This window comes from Ambystoma mexicanum, chromosome 6q, assembly GCF_040938575.1.
Source record: "Ambystoma mexicanum isolate Mex_15411 chromosome 6q, UKY_AmexF1_1, whole genome shotgun sequence".
Taxonomy (NCBI): Eukaryota; Metazoa; Chordata; class Amphibia; order Caudata; family Ambystomatidae; genus Ambystoma; species Ambystoma mexicanum.
The window spans coordinates 279,278,468-279,301,040 of NC_090937.1; the positions used below are offsets into that span (position 1 = coordinate 279,278,468).

General features: G+C 46.0%; 1 protein-coding gene across 1 annotated transcript in view; it reads left to right on the forward strand.

Moving 5' to 3' along the window:
• PRSS12 (serine protease 12) overlaps positions 1-22,573 on the forward strand; it is a 742,297-nt gene that overhangs the window by 194,323 nt on the left and 525,401 nt on the right. Inside the window, exon 2 of the mRNA XM_069630755.1 lies at positions 18,299-18,440. Coding sequence (XP_069486856.1) covers positions 18,299-18,440 — 142 coding nt within the window. The remainder of the gene's footprint in view (positions 1-18,298; positions 18,441-22,573) is intronic.

A 22,573-nucleotide genomic window follows, 5' to 3' on the forward strand; every position in this document is an offset into this window, starting at 1 on the left:
TGGGCCACCCCAGTCAAAAGAGTCTGGACACGCCACTGATCAACAGGATGCAACCAGTGTTTAAACACACGCCTTGCTTTTTAGGCTGTCGCACTGGACCCCTGCTAGCTAGTGCATTACCCTAGAAATAGTAAAAAGTGTTCCGATGCAACTGCGGGTGCACAGAGTTCTATGTGCTAACCCTATGCTTGATGCAGGGATCTTCAACCTGTGTCTCTCCAGATGTTTAGGACTCGAACACCCATGATCCCTTGCCAGTGACTATGCTTGGTAAGGCTGATGGGAGTTGTAGTATAAAACATGTTGAGACCCGGAGGTTGCAGACCCATGGCTTAATGTAATAGTGTGCAGAGGCCAATTTACATTTTTGAGCTTTGCAATGTATTAACTTGCACACATTTTTAAGCTTGTATTTATAGGGTTATCTACACTATTTAGGTATTCTTTGGAAATGTACAGTGCATTTTTAGATGGCGACATTCCCATCTCAGACCGTGTTGCAAATTCACAAATTCTCCTTGAGTAAGATGCATATATCTAGTCAATACAAGGCTTTAAAAGGATTGCAAGTTAGACTTTGCACTCTATTACATTTACTATGTCTATGCCTTAATGAGCAAATAACTGGAGATGGAAACCAGACTCGAACACAGTACGAAAAAACTGAGGAGCACCACAACTCTGGTGGAGTAAGGCCCAACTGAGCTTGAATTTTCATCCCCAACTGAAAATCCATAATATGATCAACACAGAATCGCAGACAGTCATATCCACTCAAGACCTTTGTGAGTCCCGGGTCGGAACTCACACAGGGAATTACCCTATATGGTCCTTTTCAGTGACCTCAGAGAGTTTCCAGGTTGCCCAATTACAAATAAACCAGAGTCCACATTATAGGGCTCTTTCAGAGAACAAGACATGCTCCATGTTTTGCTAAAATGGTCACACACGGTGCAGCCACAAGTTAATGTACTTTCCCAGAGAAAATAAGGGCTACCGCTGTGGTAGCTTCCACCTTGGAAGAAGGACCAAGAGACAACTCAGAGCCCAGAACACATGCTTAACAATGATTTATTTAACAAGTTGCATGACCAAAGGGATAAGGGCATACCCACAACAATGTTTTGGAGAACTCCAAGAAAACAGTGAACAATCTCAACTTGCTTAAGGACCAGAGACTGTCAATCAATCCCTATCTTCCCTTTGACACCGGTATTTGGGCAGTCAAACAAAGATACTCAACCTTTGGAGTTTCCAGTGTTCCAACACTTCTTTGTTGGCTTTGGTTTGTGAAGAAGGCCTCTGTCTCACTCTGGGGCCTAACAGTGGGTGACCAAAGGGGCAAGGTGCCTCTCTAAGCTGGTGGTTGATGGGCCCACGGATGGTAGGGGGAGCATCTCCTGGTCACCCCTACTAAATCCCTGTCTCAGAGCAGAAGAAAGCCCTATGGCACCAACTAGGGATGGAGTCGACTTAATGGTATAGCGCCCACACATATGAGATAAGGAAAATGTGTCACAATGTGAACAAATTACAAGTATTACAAAACAATGCGTTGAGAACGGCTTTCAACATCCCGAGTGCCCACCATATCTCATCAGCAAGACATAACGCCCACTGGCTGCCATTTCAGGACAGAATTGCATTTAAAACCTTAGCACTAACACACAAGTGCCTCTCTAACTCAGCTCCAAAATATCTGGCAATCAAAGTCACTAGAAACCAAACTGACCTACCCACCCGGTCCATGCATACACACTGTCTAAAAGTTCCCAGATTTAAGCTACAAAAAGCAGGGGGCAATAGTTTTCCAGTATTAGCTGCCAAACTATGGAATTCCATGCCATTAGCTCTTAGAGCAGGACCTTCATTCTGGAGCTTTAGGAAAAATTTGAAAACCTGGCTTTTTGCACAAGAGCAGCAATCATGCATCCAACCCTCCAACTTATCACTATATGATATGATATGTTATTTATAACACGCTTAATTCCCAGAGGTTTCTAAGCGTGGACCGGCGGATCGAACCTGTGTTGCTCCGTGTCATCTTGCTCCCAAGGCAAGCACGTTTCCCCTGAGCTATCCTCCAGAAACTGTCACTATATGTATGCTAGGATTGATGTCCTATTACCTGTAACACCTTCCGAGTACTGAATTGTTTTTTCTGTCTCGCAACAACATTGTAAACCTCATGTAATGCGCCCAGATATCTTTGGGTTAGGTGCGCTATATAAATGAATAGTTAAATATAAATAAATAAATCAACTCTGATGCCCAGTGCTTTAGTTTTCTCTGAAGCTGGGGACTCTGTAGCTACCAGCCTTTTACAGAATCCAGCCTTCCCAGAGCAAAGCCATTGCCATAGCCCAGCCAATATTCAGCTTCTCAACAAAGAAACCCACCAAAAAGCCAAAGTAACTGTAGAAGAGAGCCCCATTGTGGAATAAAAAATACTTAAAACCCCAGAGAAATGCTCCATGAGATTTTAACTTCCCAAGAGAGATACAATCCATTGCTTGCCAGCAGCATATCCACTTGTGAGTGAAACCAAGTTGAAATCTGAGGACACACAAACGTTCTTTTGACTCTCCGATGCACTTTTAAATTATTTACCAATCTCCAATCCAAATGTTGCACAGTCTGGGAAGCTGCACAGCTTAAAGGCAGGGTTTACCAGCACAAGGACTCACGGAGTGCATTCCAGGAAAGTGGACACGCTCGTTACATTCTTGGTACTGGTCCTCAACTGGAAAATACACTTCAGTGAACCAAATAAAGGCAACCTATCAAAGCTGCTCACAAATTTCAGAACACAAGTGCAGACCCTCTCGGTGAACCAAGCCCGGGAAGAAAGAAAACATTACTATAAAAACCTAAGAGCTCAGCCTGACTGTATGGGTGTTTAGTGTAGGAGCTGGTGACTGGAGAGTGGAGACAGGATCTCATTTGGAGAAGGTTGGTGGAGAGAACAATAGATTGAGCAATGCCCAAGAGACTTGAAAGAAACAGGAAGCTGGCCAATAAGGAACCTGAGAGTTAGAGGAAAGATCCAGTGGAAAAGACCAAGGAGTCAAGCGACCTCGAGCAAGAACAAGATAAAAAGAGAGGTGTCCAAAGAGGGTGAAATCATGGGAAAGAAGATGATGTCCTAAGGGGTGCAGAAGGTGCCCTTACGGGAGAGGTGTAGGCCACTGACCTGCAAAATAGAGGGAAAGAGGGAGATGCTGAAAGGGGTGAAGAAGGTGCAAACAGGGGTGAAGAAAAAGGGAGGGACATAGAAATCCTTCAATGGGAATGTGTTATGACTTGATGGTCGTGAAGATTATGGGGCCTCTGTCCACAAGTTCCACTCAGAAAGATACAAATAACTTCCTGAGCAATCCTTGAGGCCACAGGTTTTTTGAGTGCCGAAGAACGCCAGGAACCAGGAGCAATGGTGACCCCTCGACCGCTGTCAAGCAAGCAATGGGTCAGTACAATGGCAAACAATACACTGAATAGCGAGGTAACAAATATCAAGGGGCTTATCAAGGGTCTGGGGACAGGAAGAACAAAGATGAGAATGGAGGTGTTCCGTGTGGCTGCAGAGTGTAGCAAGTGGCAGCGGGTAGGCGTGGATTGTTGTAGAAATAGGCACTGCAAGACCTGTATGGAAAGGGTACTCCAAAAGGTAACAGAAGAGGAAATCCGAAAACAGTCCGTTAAGAGTTCCAAGGTCAAAAGCCAGCCAAGTTCGTCGTAACCAGGGGGTAATCCAAAGGAATCCAAAAATACAGTTCAAAGGTCCTGAAACAGCAGAGCAAAACAGTATCCAAGGGCTTGACAGAGGAATCCAAGAAGAACAGTCCGTAGTCCAGGTTGAAGATGTGGAGACAGGAAGACGCCGAACAGTGCCTGGTTGGGTCAGCTGTGAAGCACTGAATGAGCGTTCCCTCTCTGGTTTTAAAGGGGCCTAGGAATGTCACATGACCCATCACGTGACCGATGAAGTAGCACGTTTCCTTGTCACATGACCCAAGTTTTCAAAACGCTGCCGGGTCTTCCTGAGGGCATGACGAAGCAAAGGAAAAAGCCGGCGTCTCCGTCGACTGTCTCCAAGATGCCAGGGCAGCTGCCAACATTGCAATGGGTGAATATGACCATAGCGCATTAGATGCCCTCGTGTGCGCCGCTGCCGTGCTGCTTGAGGGAGTGAGGACATGAGGTCAGAAGGGGAAGGCAGATCAGGACCTGATATAGAGGGCTTAGTGGCTGCACCGGTATTCGTGTGCGTAAGGTGACCAGTGGATGGTGTAACAGAGCCCCTCCCCAAAGGCCCATGACCCCGTGGACAAGCAGGGAAATCCCGATGAAACTGGGCCACCAAACGTGGGGCATGCACATCCCGGGTATGAACCCAAGAGCGCTCCTCAGGATCGTAACCCAACCAATCAACGAGATACTGGAGCTGCCCCCTGAAGAGACGAGAGCCCAGAATACCCCCAACCTCATAAACATCAGGGTCATCCAGTGACACGGGGGCAGGGCGAGAGACCAGGCATGTAGGACCAGGGCATGGTTTCAGGAAGGAAGTATGAAAAACTGGATGGTCCTTCCAGGTCAAACGAAGGGATAGGCGATAAGCCACAGGACTCAGGACACCAAACACCCGAAAAGGACCAACAAACTTGGGAAGCAATTAGCGACAGCCAGGCAAGTGTAGATAACGGGACGACAGCCAAACTCGGTCCCCAACACGGTAAACAGGAGCAGCAACCCGTTTCTTATTGGCTGAAGCTTTCATGGCCAACTGAGCTTCCTGCAGATAGGCAAGAGTCTGGGCATGAACCATGGTCATGTAGCGAACACAAGATGAGGCAGCAGGAGCACAAGAGGATGCATATTCGGGAATGGGCAATGTACGGGGGTGTTGGCCATAAAGGGAGTAGAACGGAGAAAAGCCAGTAGAAGACTGCAAGGAGTTGTTATGGGCGAATTCAGCGAGATGTAGCAGGTGTACCCATGATTTCTGATGTTGTAGTGAAAGACAGCGTAAATATTGTTCCATGGTCTGATTTACCCTTTCTGTCTGTCCTTCGGTTTCCGGATGGTAAGCAGAGGAAAATCGTGCATCAATACCCAATAATTTACTGAGCGCACGCCAGAAACGGGACGTGAATCGTGAACCTCTGTCAGAAACCAAGACCGTAGGGAGCCCAAACAAACAAAAAATGGACTTGAAAAACAGATTTGCCAATGTAGGTGCAGAGGGTATACCAGAACAAGGAATAAAGCGAGCCATCTTTGTGTAGGCGTCTACTACAACCCATACTGTGTCATAACCCTGTGAACGAGGGAGATCAGTCACAAAATCCATTTTAAGGGTATGACAGGGTCTGGGGGGAATCGGCAAGGGCTGTAAAAGACCCAAGGGGCGGCCTCTACAGGACTTACACTGGGCACACACTGAGCAGGTGTTGACATAATTCTCAATGTCACGCCGCATCGAAGGCCACCAGCACCAGCGTTTAAGTAGATCCAGAGTACGCTGTTGTCCTGGGTGGCCATGGATGGCAGCATCATGAGACCATTCCATAGCTAGATTTCGAGTGTCACTAGAGGGTAGGAACAACCTGTTGTGAACAAAAGGTAGACCATCGTGATAAACTGATCCCATTCTGCTAACTGTTGTGGATGTTGGGAAACCCATGTGGTATGGCTGACAACAAAGGAGGCCAAGGAGTGCATAAGCATACTACGTGCCCGTGGTCAAGCACTGTTTCTGGGAAGACCGGAAGTGACACCCCTCCAGGAGAGCGGGATAGAGCGTCTGCTTTACCAAGAGACAGACCAGGACGGTGTTTCACAACAAAGTCATAGGCTACGAAGAATATGTGCCAACGCACCTGACGACTGTTGACGCACTTGAGGGATGCGAGATCCTGCAAATTCCTATGATAAGTGAAAACTGTGACTTGGTGTTTGGCCCCCATCAAATGGTGTCTCCATACCTGAAATGCGTCTTTAATTGCCAGGAGTTCCTTTTCGGTAACTGTATAATGGGACTCAGTAGATGTAAACTTGTGTGAATGATACGCTACAGGGTGTAAATGACCAGAGCTTGGGCAGGGTTGTGACAATACCTCTCCCAAAGCAAAGGATGATGTGTCTGCCTTGACAACGAATGGCAACTCCGGATCCAGGTGTTGTAGGACCGGAGCTTAGGTGAACGCAGATTTCAAGGACTCGAAAGCGGCTTGATGTTCGGGGGTCCAGATAAATGCGGCACGTGGACTGGTCAATTTAGTTAATGGTGCCACAATAGTAGAAAAAACAGGGATGAACCGCCTATAAAAATTGGCAAAGCCCAGGAAAGACTGTAAAGACTTCAGGTTTACCGGGACCGGCCATTCCAAAACGGCTCGTACTTTAGACTGATTCATAGTCAACCCACCTGGTGAAATGTGTAAACCCACAAATTCTAATTCTTTGGTATGAAACTGGCACTTCTCAGGCTTGGCAAATAGCGCATTCTTGCGCAAACGGGATAGGACTTCTTGGAAGTGAAGGATGTGTTTGTCTAAAGAGGAGGAAAATATCAGAATGTTGTCCAAATAGACCACCACATAATTGTCCAGAATGTCACCAAAAACCTCATTCATAAACCGCTGGAAGGTGGCAGGGGAGTTGCACAACCCGAAGGGCATTACTAGGTATTCAAATAAACCATGTCGGGTGCAAAATGCCGTCTTCCACTCATCCCCTTTGCGGACACGTATAAAATTGTATGCTCCCCGAAGATCTAATTTGGTGTAGATGGAGGCGTGTGTTAGTCAATCCAAGAGTGGAGAGATGAGAGGTATGGGGTATCTATCTTTGATAGTGATGCGTTCAAACGTCTGTAGTCTACACAGGGGCGAAGATCCCCCTCTTTCTTTGGAACGAAGAAGATAGGGCATGCAGCAGGCGAGGAGGAGGGCCGAATGTGGCCTAAACGTAATGCCTCCTGCAAGTATTCTTTCAAGGCTTTATCCTCCACTGGTGATAAAGAATAGATTCGGCCCTTGGGGATCTGAGCGTCAGGGAGCAGGTCTATGGGGCAATCGTAGGGTCTGTGTGGAGATAAACTCTCTGCGGTGCCCTTGTCGAAGACTGACAAAAACTCGTGATAAACCGGAGGTATGTTGGAGAAGACAGCACCAAAACCATGTTCGAAGTGGAAGAGTGATCTCGGATAGGGTCAGATGTGCTACTGCACCCAACGCTGCAGCAGGTGTATCGATTACCTCCTCTCTCTCGATAAGACAAAAATGTTGACAGACTTCGGATTCAAAACAGACCTGGCCAGTACCCCAATTGATTAGCGGATTATGTTTTTTAACCAAGGGATGCCGAGAATGATACCAAACTGAGGGGTGGTTATGAGGTCAAAGGCCATTGTTTCCATATTTGTTTCCTGGATGACTACTTCCATGGGAGCAGTCTGTTGTCAAATAGGTCCAGAAGCAAGGGAAGTCCCATCCACAGCCTGTACAGGCTCAGGAAACTCCTTGGTAACTAGTGGAAGGTTCAAGGCGTAAGCCATTTGTATGTCGATAAAGCAGCCAGTGGCCCCAGAATCAATGATAATCTGAACGGGGTGCATTGTGTCAGGAGTAGGCTTTAATAAGGCATGGACTGTGACTGGTCTAACAGGCCCAAATTCCGGAGGAGAAGAAGAGGGGGACTGTGGAGAACTCGTCCTGGCCCCCATATTCAGGGACGAACAGTCGGAAAACCTGGATTCTTTTGCTTTGGGCGGCGTGGACAAGTCTTGACGTAATGTCCATTAAGTCCACAATAAAAGCAAGCGTTGTCGGTTCTCTGCCTTTCTCGTTCCGTCATGGTTATAGGGCTACGTATTCCACCCACTTGCGTGGGTTCGCTGGCTACATCAGGAGAGACCGACAACTCTGTACATGAGAATCTGACTTCTGCCTTGCACTCGGTGCGTCGAGCGTCTAACTGGAGTGTTATATCAACCAGATCAGAGTACTGAGTCGGAAGCGACGGCACCACTGCCAAAGCGTCCTTAATGGAGCCACTTAGACCTCTGTAAAACACTACAGCCTTCTTTTTTTCGGGCCAGGATGTTTCTGCCGCTAACTGGTTGAATCGTGTTATGTATTCTATAAGGATGCTTTCCCCGTGAGTGAGATCTAGTAATTCCAAATCTCTGGATTGAGTTTTGTGTCTAGTGTCAAAAACCTTAGAAATTTCAGTCACTAGTAGGTCAAAGTCATAAAGGGCTGGATGATTGTTTTCAAGTAATGGGTTGGCCCATGTGGCGGTGACGCCAGACAAATAGGAAAGCAAAAACGCAGCCTTGGCAGGTGCATCAGGGAACGCTGAAGGTCTACAAAGGAAATGTAATTTACATTGATTAAAAAATGTACGGAATTTCCTGGGGTCTCCCTGGAATCTCTCAGGGGGTGCTAAAGGAAAAGGAGTGGGAGCAATTACTGGTGTGATGATGGAAGGGGTGGAAGGGGTGGCAGAAGGACCAGGGGTTGGAGGTGTGGGGTCCCCAAATTCAGAATCAAGAGGTAGGGGATGGCGAGCACTCTGAAGGGAGTCAAGGCGGTGGTGTAACGCCATGGTGGCTGTGGCCATATCAGCCCTCAAGGTAGTAACTGCTTGCAGTAGAGCGGCCACGGGGTCCCCAGCCGACGCCTCCATAATCTGAACGACCTGTTGGCTTCACAGTCTGTTATGACTTGATGGTCGTGAAGATTATGGGGCCTCTGTCCACAAGTTCCACTCAGAAAGATACAAATAACTTCCTGAGCAATCCTTGAGGCCACAGGTTTTTTGAGTGCCGAAGAACGCCAGGAACACCAGTGACCCCTCGACCGCTGTAAAGCAAGCAATGGGTCAGTACAATGGCAAACAATACACTGGATAGCGAGGTAACAAATATCAAGGGGCTTACCAAGGGTCTGGGGACAGGAAGAACAAAGATGAGAATGGAGGTGTTCCGTGTGGCTGCAGAGTGTGGCAAGCGGCAGCGGGTAGGCGTAGATTGTTGTAGAAATAGGCACTGCAAGACCTGTAAGGAAAGGGTACTCCAAAAGGTAACAGAAGAGGAAATCTGAAAACAGTCCGTTAAGAGTTCCAAGGTCAAAAGCCAGCCAAGTTCGTCGTAACCAGGGGGTAATCCAAAGGAATCCAAAAAATACAGTTCAAAGGTCCTGAAACAGTATAGGAAAAAGGGATCCAAGGGCTTGACAGAGGAATCCAAGAAGTACAGTCTGTAGTCCAGGTTCAAGATGTGGAGACAGGAAGACTCCGAACAGTGCCTTATTGGGTCAGCTGTGAAATACTGAATGAGCGTTCTCTCTCCGGTTTTAAAGGGGCCTAGGAGTGTCACATGACCCATCAAGTGACCGATGATGTAGCACGTTTCCTTGTCACATGACCCAACTTTTCAAAACGCTGGCGGGTCTTCCTGAGGGCGTGACGAAGCAAAGGAAAAAGCTGGCGTCTCCGTTGACTGTCTCCAAGACGCCAGGGCAGCTGCCAACGTTGCAATGGGTGAATATGACCATAGTGCGTTAGATGCCCTCATGTGTGCCGCTGCCGTGCTGCTTGAGGGAGTGAGGACATGAGGTCAGAAGGGGAAGGCAGATCAGGACCTGAGATGGAGGGCTTAGTGGCTGCACGGGTATTCGTGTGCGTAAGGTGACCAGTGGATGGTGTAACAGAATGCAGAGCACAGGAGAGTGCTGCCCAAAGAGGTGAAGAAGTGGGTATTAGTAGTAGCCAGGAGAAGAGTGACATCCAAAGGGGGGTAGAAGTAGAGGCTGAAAGTAGTACACATGAGAGTTCTGCTCAGAGGATCAAAGGGGAACAGAGCTGGAAACAAATGTTGTGAGAAATGTATAAAGGTTATTAAGGCTGAGAATAGAAGAAAGGGTGTTGCTCGGAGGAGCATAAAAAGTACTGAAATGGGTGAAGAAGGAATTGGGAAGAGAATTTTGAGAACAATGAGGATAGTGACCAAGGGAGTGAGACATGCAAGAGGACGAGGTGGGATCTGGGGAATATTGAGATTAGTACCCAAATGTGTGAATAAGGTGGGAGGGAATGTAGAGAATTTGAAATTGGAGACTGGGAAATGAGCATGGCCCAAGAGGTTGAAGAAGGTGGCAGAGAGAGTGGGGCATGGAAAGAGGGGGATACAGATCAAACAAGGCTGCAAAAGGAGAGAGGTCTACAAAAGAGAGACAGAGGATCTACAGAATGATTAATTAATGAAACTAACCCTGTGAACAGAGAAGCATGAACAGGTGACAGTGAGTTGGTAGACAACTAAATGGTATACATAGGGAAGCAGGAGTTTAAAAGAGGGCAGTCAAAACCAGGTGCTCAGCTCTTAGGAAGATGACCTCTAGGCACAGAAGTTGGCTAGCCTCTCATCTTGCCAAGCTCCCCTGGTCCACATGCAGGACTGTTGGAGATGCCAACGCGTGCTAAACAGGCCCCTTATTCTTATGCTTTGGGAGACCAACAATTCCACTGCTGAAAGAAATTGTCTAGAGGAGCAGACAGTGTGGATCCCAGGGAAAGACAACCAACAGCAGACCAATATGACCTGGCTAAAGAAGAGAAGGAGAAAGAAAGAGGTGTCCTGTGAAACCATGCTCGCATTACTCACCAAAGAACCTGGAAGGGGGGAGTCCTAAACTGAGAGACTTTGCTGTAAGACTTTCTCTAGTTATAAAACATTTTCCTAGGAAGCGAAGTCTGTGAACCATTTGAGGCCGTAGAGAAGCAGTCAGACTAGTCCTGACATGTAATTTGTCTTTTCTTATTTTGGCCCCACAATGTAAAGGTTCCCTAATAAAACACTTTAAACTTAAGTTTCTAGGTTTGTCTGCTCAGTTGATTCCCATCACAGATGTGACAGGTTGTTGACTGCATCTTCTTTGTACTTATCAGAATGTCTCGCTCCAGGGTACAGATTCATGGTACATGAATTGTTTCCTCTAGTTTAGTTGTTCACTCACTGTGTTAAGCTCCTTAGTGCCCTAGATGAACTGTTGCCCCACTGTCTGAACTCTTTGCCCAACTTTAAATGTTGCCCAACTGTAGTCTGCTCCCTATCACTGAATGAATTGTTCATGCCAATTGATTTGTTTCAACTAGTTTAACTGTTGTCTCATTGTATTTGCTTCTTAGCATCCTAGATTGTTTGCCCACCATATGAAATGTGTGTCCCAATTCCAACATTCTCTTCTGCATGCCCAAACACAAATTAGCACCCTGGGCAGGGGAGCCAGCCAATCTGGTGGCTAGGAACACGATTCCAAGCTGCCTGATGGCTGGCTCCCCCAGCTGCCATCTTCCCCCCATCGTCCGACCCAATTTTGTGTTCACCCCCCACATCCCCTACTTATCTTATTTTGGCAGCAGAGGGCGCCGCTGCTGCATCTGCTCCTTCTCTTTGCCTCCCGCAGGCCGCCACGGAAAGGCAAGAGGTGCTCCGTATAGAGCCCCGCCTTCCCTTTCCATGGTAGCCATCTTGGAAAAAAGATTTTCCTTCCTAAAGTGGGACGCCGTGTGCGTCCATTTGTAGGAAGGAAAATCTCTTTTTTAGCTCCCCGGGTTACCGCTTTGGCAACCTGGGGTGCTAATGGCCTTCGCTCGGGCTGATAACTTCGGCTGCTGGGCCATTATCCCCCGCTCTAGCCCCTGGAACGGGGGATGAACGCTACAATATGCAAACCGTCTATGCCATTGGCACACAGCAATTTAAAATCCTTCCCTACAGACATAAAGCAGAACTCCACCATCCCAGTCGATGAGCCCAAACCCCAAGCGTGCACAGGGGTCCCATCTGCACACAAATCCTTCTATGTCCTTGATAAAGACTACCTACAAACAAACCTGCACACAGTACCCAGGTACCACTGAACTGCATGCATCAATCCAGCAGCAAAGCCATCTTGTATGTTCTCTCTCTCTCTCCTCTAAAACAAACCCATCCCAGATGAGTTGGAGCATCTGGAGACCATGCAAATGGCGGCTGTGCACTGTATCAATACCATTAGCGTAACAATACAAGGAAAGTCTCAGTTTAATGATGTATTGACTGCTATCCATGAGCGCTATCATCCCTTTGCTGAGGAAACCCTCTTTTTAATCATAATCTCTATGGACAAAGGCACATTATGCGCTCCTTAAGGGATACACACAGCACTATTATATGCCTTTGCCAACTAACCTATGGTTGCGCGTCCCTCTATTAGGCAGTCGATTCCAGTGTTTAAATACACTAAATACATAGGTTCAATTGGATAAACTGCACTTTATGTGACCGGCTCATACGTTTATTTTCGTCAGTACTATTGTGCATTTAAAAATGTTTGGCTGTTTTATAATTTTGCTTTATGTGGTAAATTGAGTTCTGTGCTTAGACATTTCTGTTAGATTTATGTTCTTATTTTGGAAAAAAATCATCAAAGTGACGTTTTTTCTTGCGGCATGGCTGGAAAGTTTCTAACCGTGGGGACAATTCACAAATCTTTGCTTCCAGGAGTAAGTTTCTCTCACTCCCGGAAGTGGTAGTAACTTACTCATGTGTACATTCATTACAATTAATAAAGCACTTATGAGTGAAAGATGAAATTATTTATAACGTTTCTGTTGGCGCAGATTTGGTTGTGAGCTACTCCAAGACCAGCAAAAGTGGGTGCTTTCGCAGAGACCTATTAGTCAGTTGTTGGTGTGTGAGAGGGTTGTTTGAACGATGGAAAGCTGCACACCTGCACAAGTGGAGTTCGTCATGCATTCACAAAACTTCAAAGTTGATCTGGAAACGTTTGTTACGGTACCATTCTAGGTGCTCTATATGAGGTGTGAAAGTTAAATAAAATCTATGTAAATGTACCAGAAATGTGGAGTAGGATTGGATGTGTGAAAATATTTTGGAGTCAGAGAAAAAGGTTTATAAAGGCTTTTAGTAAAATGTTAATTGTTTTACTCTCGGACATGGAGTTAACCGTGAGTAGGTCACTCCACGCCTGACCACTCATTTGGAACACAATTGACCCTTCTCGCAAAAAAAGGTTTACCTGGCATAGACTTTCTAACAGTAGTAAGTTGCACATGATTTCTTGGAAAATACTGTTTTCATGCATTGGTAATGCTTGAGAGTGGGAGTATCTTATGAATAGCACAACTTACATCATAAAAGAGATTCTTTGAGACTCGGCCCCTACGTTTATGAACAATAGAAACTCCTCCGCACTTTCAAAAAAAGGGACCACATCTCAGCAACCAGGAAACTAGTCCACTGGCTCCCCATCAAGGAACGCATCATTTTCAAAACTCTCGCCCTCACACACAGATGTCTCCATAACACTGCCCCCCTTTACCTATCACAGAGAATTGCCAAACCCACTAGAGACAGGCCCACAAGAACAGCATACACAAACCGAATCACCATTCCTAAGACGCTGAGTACTCGCGCAGGAGGATCTAGAGTCCCCGTCATTGCCGCGACCCACGGGAATTCCCTACCACCGCACCTAAGAAGCATTGACTTGCACACAGCCGTCCCGAAGGCTATCAAAACTCTGTTTGCATAAACTGGGCCCGACTGGCCTTTTTGCCGTCTAGTGCTGTAAGCTACTTCTACCCATGCTTTGTAACCCTCTCTGCTAATATATGATATATGTAAAAACACAACCACCTATGTACTTTCTTCATTGCACTCTGTTAGGCTTTTGCTCCCTGTAACCCTGAGCAAAGCCTTCTTACCTGTAACTTAGACACTTTCGTGCAACAGCGCCTCGATGCCCTTGGGCTGTAGTGTGCTTTACAAATCCAATAAATAAATAAATAAATAAGTCTTGATCTTGGCCTGTCTGGGTGTGTGTTCTGCATGGAAATATAAAAGCTACGCAAAGTGCTGTTACAGAGGGCTGTGTCCTATCTCGTGATACCCCAGTAGCACTCTATTCTTTAGAGATCCCCCAACCTAACTCTCCCCATCCACCCTGTGTTGTCCTTCATCCTCTCTATCTCCTTCCCCAGCATCAGCTTATTCACTCTATTAGCACCCAGCGTGGAGGTGCTTGCCTCCCAGCCATTCAGGAGGCTTGGAAGAGGGTCTTTAGTTCATGGGCAAGCCCCCGCTCCTTTCCTCCTCGGAGGCAGGAAGCCGTCATCTTCCCCACCATGATTCAGGTAAGTACCCCTCTGCGTGTCTCCTTCCCACCATCCCCCGCCTTCCATTTCCACATCCCTCACCCACCCCCTCTCCAGCCCTACTTACCTTGCACTCCCTTGTCCCTGTGCTGCTCCGGGTACACACGATGTACCCGACATAGATCCCTCACGGCAATTGCCGCCGTGGAAAGGGAGAAGGGACTACGTGTAGTTCCCTTCTCCCTAAACTTTGGTGGCCATCTATGTTTGTAGTTTTCTTTTACTTTAAAAAAACAACTATTAGCACCCCAGGAAACATGCCGGGATTCTAATAGCAATAAACACCTACTGGCCGGGGGCTTTTCCGGGGCAGGTAATGCCCGGGTTAACATTAAAGTCTTTGCTTTGCTCGGGCTTCTAACTGGCCCAGACATTACCTGTCCCGGAAAAGCCCGCACCCATCCCGGTTTATTGCCGAATTAACTACTAGATCCTGATGGTGTAAAGGTTTGTAAAGAACCCAGAAATGGGACTGCATGAGCCATCACTGTGCCCTTGGTACAGTGATTCTTGGGGAAGCACTTTTCATTTTCAATGAAGACAAATAAAGTCAAGAGTGCATGAAGATGGCCCTGATGACATGGGGCCAGTAGGCATAGGCAGAATCTCGGTGGAGAAACATGCCAGGCATCATTTTACAATAAGTACTAATTGCGTGCAGGGGACCGCCAATGTTAGCACTTACCCACAAGCAGTATTCTTGATTAGTGAAACCTGAAGCAAAATCACCCTTTGCATTGAAATACTTGTGTGTAGGTGCGTTATAAATGACATATCACATATCACATATCTGTTATGTGCAAATTAAACTTGGCTGGCAGCATTTACTATGGATACCTATGGAGTCCACCTGCTTTTAGCACGTGCTAAAGGGTTTCCATTGGAATCCATTCTTGATATGCCTGCATATTAGTCTCGTGCAGGAGTGCAGCAAAGTGCACCTTGAAGATGGAGGAGGGTAGCGCAGCGTAAACTTTGATTCTGCTGCATAGGCCCTACTCAGGGAAAATGTCACAGAGCATTAAAGCAAGGTGCAAACGACGTTACACCAGGGTTTTACACAGAGGCAGTCAAAGGGAAGGGAAACCTTTGTGAAAATCGCCAGAAATAACTTTCCGTATTTCTGTCGGAAATTCTATAATTACAGAGGGAAAATCTGCTGGAACTGTCCAAAGATTTGGAAATCTGCAGGTCATTTCTAAAATCTGCACAGAATTTCGAAAGTCTCTGGTCACAAGAAAGCTGCTTTTTCTATGGATATTTGGACCGTCTTATGCACCTTTGTTTGCTGCTATGTGGCTTGGGAAATTAGGCTACCTTTCTAAAGAGATGCTAAATTTCAGCCCAATTCCAAATGTAGGGAAACCGAGGGAAACTCCAGAGAAGCTGCAGAGTGCAGTCCTCGCATAATGTCGCACCTTTCTCATACATATATGTTAAATGTTAAATGTTAGAGGTATTTTTTTTTTATTTTTTTTATTATTTGTATATAATCTTTGTTAGATTTTTACAAAGGAAGTTCTCATGATTACATATAGCTTATTTACGCCGTCCAAGGTTTGTCAAAATTGAGGGGATTTTCTCGTTCGATATCAAAGATATCAGAGGTGACTAATCTTTTCCATGGTGATGTTTAAAAGTTTTGCCGTCGGGATTAGCCATCTAGTTTGAGCTCCTGTAATTAGACGGTTCCACCATGTATCTTCGTCGTTGATGAAAGAGTTTATAAGCAAGGGACCAAAAAAGGCGTCCCTTTCCTGTGCGATCGCCGGGCAAACCATCAGGAGATGTCTTATAGATTCTGTAGTTTCAGGATTTTTACAGAGACGACATGTTTTCTCGTTAGTAGCAGTTCGGATAGCTAAAATTTCTTTTGTAGGAAACAAATTGAGACAGGCTTTCAATAGAGTTTTCATCAACCGCTTGCACGGGTATTTTTTGCAATACTCCATAGGCTCTTTCAGTTTGTTAAAAGCGGGTGGCAGATGGTTTAGCAGTTTGTTTGATGATGCTTTTTCGTTAGTATTTATCCAGTCTAACCACTCCATTTTTGATTTTATTCTTAAAGGGTTCCCGAGTAGTTCGTCTTCTGAACAGGCTATCTCCTGCAGGATTTGTTGCTGAGTTTCAACCCAGTTTTTAAGTAGCTTATTGTTTCCCTTACTGATTTCTTCATTAATCATACGATATATTTGAAGACTCTCTGGATGTCTTATTTTTCTGAATAGCTGGATCGTACTTTGTGTCACCACTGCAGCTATAGAGAGCAGACCTAATTCGCGTCTTATTGCTGGAGAGGATGTGGATTTTGCAAGTCCAAGTGCTGTTCGCCAGATGTAGCCTTCCAGTTTGGTCCAGAGCGTCGACGGGATTGTAGGCATTGCATCCATGCCGTATGTTAAGGACGGGATAACTTTAGCTTTGTAAAACTGGATTGCAGGAAGGAGACTGAATTTGCCATATTTTCTATGGACTGCTTGAAGCTGAGATGTTAGATGTTTCGCCTTTATCCATAGAGTTTGTTGCATTGTGGTAGCGTTCTTAGAGCTATCAATTTCAACTCCCAAGTATTTGAACGATGTGACCACTTCAATTTTTGTTTGGTGGAGGGACCACTGTAGATTTTCTTTCTTTTTAGTCCCCTGTTTTTGAATAATCAGGACTTTAGTTTTTGATTTATTTATCTCCAAGTTGTTATCCTTTGTATATTGGACAAGATTGTCGAGTTGCCGCTGAAGTCCGATCTGCGTATGGTCCAAGATTATTAGGTCGTCGGCGTACAGAAGCCGATTGACCACTACATTGCCGACTTTAGGTGGAAATGACCTGATCATATCTTGGGAGTCTTTAAAGTCACCTAGGAAAGATATGAAGAGTGCGGGGGCCAGCGGACATCCCTGCTTCACTCCACGATAAGATGGAATTTGATCGGATAGCAGTCCTTGGTTGTTCAGGCGAACGGCCATCCTAGTGTTCGAGTGAAGGGCAATTATGGGATCCAGGATGTCTTCAGGACACTTCCACGCTTTCAATTTGTTCCACAATAATGACCTGTCGACTCGGTCGAACGCCTGGGAGAGGTCAACAAAAGCTAGGAAGACCCTTGGTGCTCCCGACAAGACTTTATCTTTGATGATACTCAGGATCATTATATTGGCTGCCGTACTTGCATTTTTTTGAAAACCCGTTTGTAGTGGGTCTACAGAGGGGGATAGCCTTGCCCAACTCTGGAAATGGCTCAGAAGCATAGTAGCGAAAACCTTGCCTATAACGTCCAACAAGGCTATAGGGCGGTAATTCGAGGGGTCCTCCCTGACGCCCTTTTTAAAAATCGGAACGACGACCGCCTGGGTATTTATATCGTGCACTGTCACCAACGGAGTTGGTCCCCAGGCGCTCTGGCAGATCTGTAAACAAGAAGGTGGGTTGGGTTAGTCGGAAGGAGGTGAGTAGGAGAGTGGGAAAGGTGGTGTGCTGTTGGCAGCTTCAGCTCGATGTACACAGTGCGCTGAACTTTGTATTGGACCGGGGCGAGACCCTTTGTGCTGTTGGTGCTGTTTATGCGTTGTTGGTTTGTTGTTGCTGCCGTGTAGTAAAATGCGTGCGGTTTGCTGGGCGAGATTTGGTTCTGTGAATTTTCGGGTGAGTTAGGAATGCAGAGATTTGAAGGTAGGGTTAGTCGGGTGAGAATCCTGCTTGTGGCCCATCTTGTTTGATTTTAATTTGTATTACTATGGGTGGGGTTAGTTGCTACTAGTCTGTCTAGACCTTCTGCCTGTTGTGGTTGTTAGCGCGGCACACTCCCTGCTGTATTCTAATGAACTTTGTGTGATGTGATTGGTGTGTCTGTTCACCTCCTTAGGTATCGGAGCTGGGGGTTAGGTGGCCCTTAATCCCTTGTTGTCTAAGTGAAATAGGTCTGTGTGAGCTTGGGTGTAGCACCGTGCCAGGATGCTGTCGATTAATCGTCCAAGTGCTTCCGTTTTGGTCTGCCTATGTATGAAATGCATTCCTTTACTGCTTGCAAGAGCTCGGATTCTTATACATATGCGTGTGTTCTTTTGCACAGGGACAGTGCGGCTCCGAGATGAGAAGAGCGAGTCTGGCGATGGGACGGTGGAAGTGTACCTGAACGGCGCCTGGGGGACCATCTGCAGCAGCCAATGGGATGACAGCGACGCCTCGGTCATATGCCGGCAGCTGGAGCTCGGGTGAGTGTAGGCCTGCTGCAGGGGCTGTCAACCAAGCGACACATAGTTACATCACAAGGTTTTCTGACACTAGGATATCTACTATTGGTCGCCTTTTAATAGATAGAGTGCCAGAGGTCTTTCTTGGACTAACAATTTGTGATAGCTTTGGAGAAGCCGAGCAGTAAAAGCTGGTGCTCCTGAATGTCTGATGACGTAAAAATCTAACATCCAGTCGACTTGATGGGTGATCATTTATTTTGCTTTCGTAGATTACCAATTATTCGGCATTTGAAGAATATTAAAAATAAACTATTAACTATACATACAGAGAGACACACATTCTCCATTCTTGCTCTTTCTCCTCTTTTTCACATTGGTACACTCTATTTGATACATGGTTATTGTAAGCAGTGTTTGCTTTTTCAGCACAGTAAAGTTACCTCACAAACATTAACATTGAATCCTGGCTAAGGTGGGCATGGCATGATAGTAGGTAAGGGGAGCATATCTTGAGAGTGTCCCAAGGAGTGATGCAGCTTGTAGTCTTACCTCTATCCCCAAAAAAAGGCAAAGGAACTGTTAGATGCGAATTCACGCAGCTATCCTGCCCAATGGAAGAATTTTGGAGGCAGCAACGCGCTGCTGCGCGACATATCCGGAGCATGCACAGTACACGGTCTGCTGCACCCTAAGTCTTTCCAGGGACCATGGGAGTGCATGTAGGGTTACCACTCATAATTCTACAAGGCTAAAGTAGGAAGAACAAGAAGATCACCACAACATATTTTTGATGCATACCCCATAATATTTCTGCCTATCCCTACCATTATATTTCCTCTTTCGCTCCCAGAAATGTTTTGAGGCAGAGGCGCTGCATTCCAAGTGTTTGTAAGTGGCAGGTTTTGGCCATCTGGCTGTGGGGCACTCCACCACCTACACCCTCTATAACGAAAATGACTGCTGCTCTGAAGGAGTACAGGGATGAGCAGCAGCCAATTTTTACCAAACCAGCAGCAATGCCAATTGTGAGGGTAAAACAGGCACAGCACCACAGGTATTTCCCCTTCACCTATTAAGTGGTCAGAGGGAAGGTTCCAAAGGGTACGTTTTTCATGTCAACTCTTATGGAAGACTGTAGAAGAGAAACACTGGTGGGGGAAGCATGGGGAATGCATGTGCAAGAGGGTAGAGGCCCGTGTGAAGGGGATTGCCACTGACCTGAGGATTGGTCTACAGAATAAGTAGTATAACCCACCGAGATCCTGACTATGAAGGCCAAACCAACTAGGGTGGGAGCCAAGGAACAACCGAGGCCTACAGCTTATGTTGTTGGTTTGATGGAGGCTGGAATTGGTCCTGTGGGCAGTTACGGTGACCCAGACTCGATACAGTGGACCCGAACATGGGGTAATGGAAGATGGAAGAAACGGCCACAAAGTTGAGCTTGCAGACATTCTTACAGCGAGAGAGTTGTCAAGTCTGATAGAAAACCCAAAGAGGGGAGATAGCAACACTTATGGAGGAATTGCCAAGAGCAGGAGTAGACAGTACCCAGTGGTCACCCGGAAAGCCATTTCAAAATCCTGCTTCACAATGTGCAGACACACTCAGATGACCGATGCGTAGTAAAACATCTTGATCCAGAGAAATCATTCCATAACATTTACAGCACCAGCATGTCTGTTTACAGTACAACATCACAGAGTCCCGACCATGAAGTGATCTGCTAACAAAATGGCCGCCAGTGCAGTGCCCAGAGTGATATGGAGATATTAGGAAATATTTTACTTTCAATGGCATCAATGCCTCTAACACAATACAAACGCATAGAGTGCCTGGTGAACGAGGAGAGAAAATCACGATAGCCAATTGCACACATATTCCCAAAATGGCTAAGAGGTTATTCGAGAAGGCCCTGCAAAATAAGTCACTGCATAGTCCAAGGAGAACGGGCGCTCACAACCAGGTTGTGCATGGGACCTGATGCTCGTTTGACGAATGAACATCATATAATGGGACTTTACCAAGGACTGTTTGTAAATGTGCGTGGTTTTTACACTGCGCCAGTTACCGCCACATTGTTCCCCCGGCAGCGACACCTATTCGCAGTTTGGCAAATTGTGCTTCCTCTTCGGGTATCCAGACCAGATTCTGAGGAGGAGGCGGGCAGCAACGGTGAAGTAGGAGAGAAAAGTAGGAGCATAGCACGACAAACTGAACACTTACTCATTGATGACGCACAGCCTATACAGGAACATGGCGGGACGTTGTTTAAGCTTGTAGGCGTGTAGAATTAAATGCCCCAACTGGAGGCACCTGTTATGATGATGAATATAATAATAGCATGGCCCAAACATGCTCGAGGTGGTTATAACTGGGTGGCAGAATAGCAGTATTTAAATAGAAAGTGTTGTTAGTGTTTGCTTGTGCTCAAGTGTTCGGATGGGGAGGCTTGTGTGGGTATAGGAATGGTTATGGCACCCAAATTCAACTCTAGCAGGTTAATCCTAGGACTGGCGAACCTGAGGCAGTCAGAGAGGACTTGGCCAAGAAGCGGCAGATTAGAAAGGCAAGTGTAGGAAGACGGGAGGAAGAGACGTGGAAGGTATGAAGCAGCTGAGGGATGCCAAAATCTACATGCCACCCTGCTTGGCCACTGTTGGAAAACTGATTGGTGGGCAGGTGTGAGTGGGCTCAGAAAGTAAGCTGCGGAGGACTGAGTCAATAGTCTTAAATCAGTCTGGAATGGAAATAGAGGAGTACATTAACCTACCAATGACTAAAACCACTTTTCTGAGTGCCTCTAGACAGAGGAGGTTAAAGCAAAATTGTAAAAAGGGTTTGGGTCCACAAGCCCATGCTTAATCAGTGGTCGTGGGAATGTACTTGTGTCTCATCCTAGCTGGAGGGATCAGGGAAGCGCAGCAGTATACTGCTTTTATTGATCTGCATGGGGGAAATAGATTTCCAGGAGCAAATCATTTTTTTCAATATTTTTTAATAGTTAATGCCATTCTTTTTTTTAAACATGGTATGAGAATTGTTGGCAAGGAAACATTGGCCCATTCAAAGTGACTTCTTCCTCCTTCCTGGATTCAGAATTTTCTGTGTACACTTCTATACTTTTTCTTAGGTTTGACGCTGCTCTCATGGTACCAGCATCTGTGAATCTGTAAGGGGGGTGTGATCATTGAATAGCCTCAGGCAGTTAACGTTGCAGAAGCAACTAAAGTGCTATGATAGGATGTCACCCGTGCTCGATTTAATTTATTTTTAAGGAATAATTCTGCTAGATGTAAGGGCTTTCCGGATACTTCGGTCTGTCCTTTGTGCCGAGATGCCGTAGAAGATCTTATGCATGTGCCATTGTTGTGTTCGCCATATAAGGCTATTAGATCAACAACTATCCTGCACGTGCTAAGACATGATCATTTTAGACAATGTCGTCCCGCCATTCTCCTCCTGGCTGGTTCTCCCTAAGTGGCCTGGGCTTTGATGACTTATTTGAGAAAAATCTGTTTCTAAGACAGGCAGCTATAATGGTACCCTGATTTCATATACATGGTTTTAGCGCTTATCAGTTTCTATGTTTGTATTTGCCCTAATTTTTACTGAACGTTCATTTTAATATTGGTATTTGATTATGTGATGATGTTTTTTGTATGTATAATGTGCTAGTTTGATGGATTGTTTTATCCGAATAAACGTATGGACTGACTTGTGTACACGAGACCATGTGGCTTCTCTCACAGCCTTTTAAATGGAACCACTGTAGGAATAGACAAATGCCACATTGGAAGAACTGTGCAAGAGATTTTGAGGGAGGAAACCAGACCCATGGGATGGAACCTGGAGGGGATAGGTCATGGGACTCATGAACAGGATGAGCATGGGAGTGAGTGCAGGGAATGAAACATGTCGGAGGAGAAAATGGTTAAGTGGTAAAGTGGGAAATGTGCGGTAGAAGGGATGTAAGGAAATAAGACGTGATGGGGAAAATGCGTGAGTGGAGAGGAAGTTGGACACCTGCAGGGTGAGCTAGATCGAGGCACACAATGGATTTTTGAGCATATGCAAGCGCAAATGTGCAATTGCTTTGGTGTTAGTGCAAATTCCATTTGCATTAGCAATAAAGGAATTTGTCACGCTTT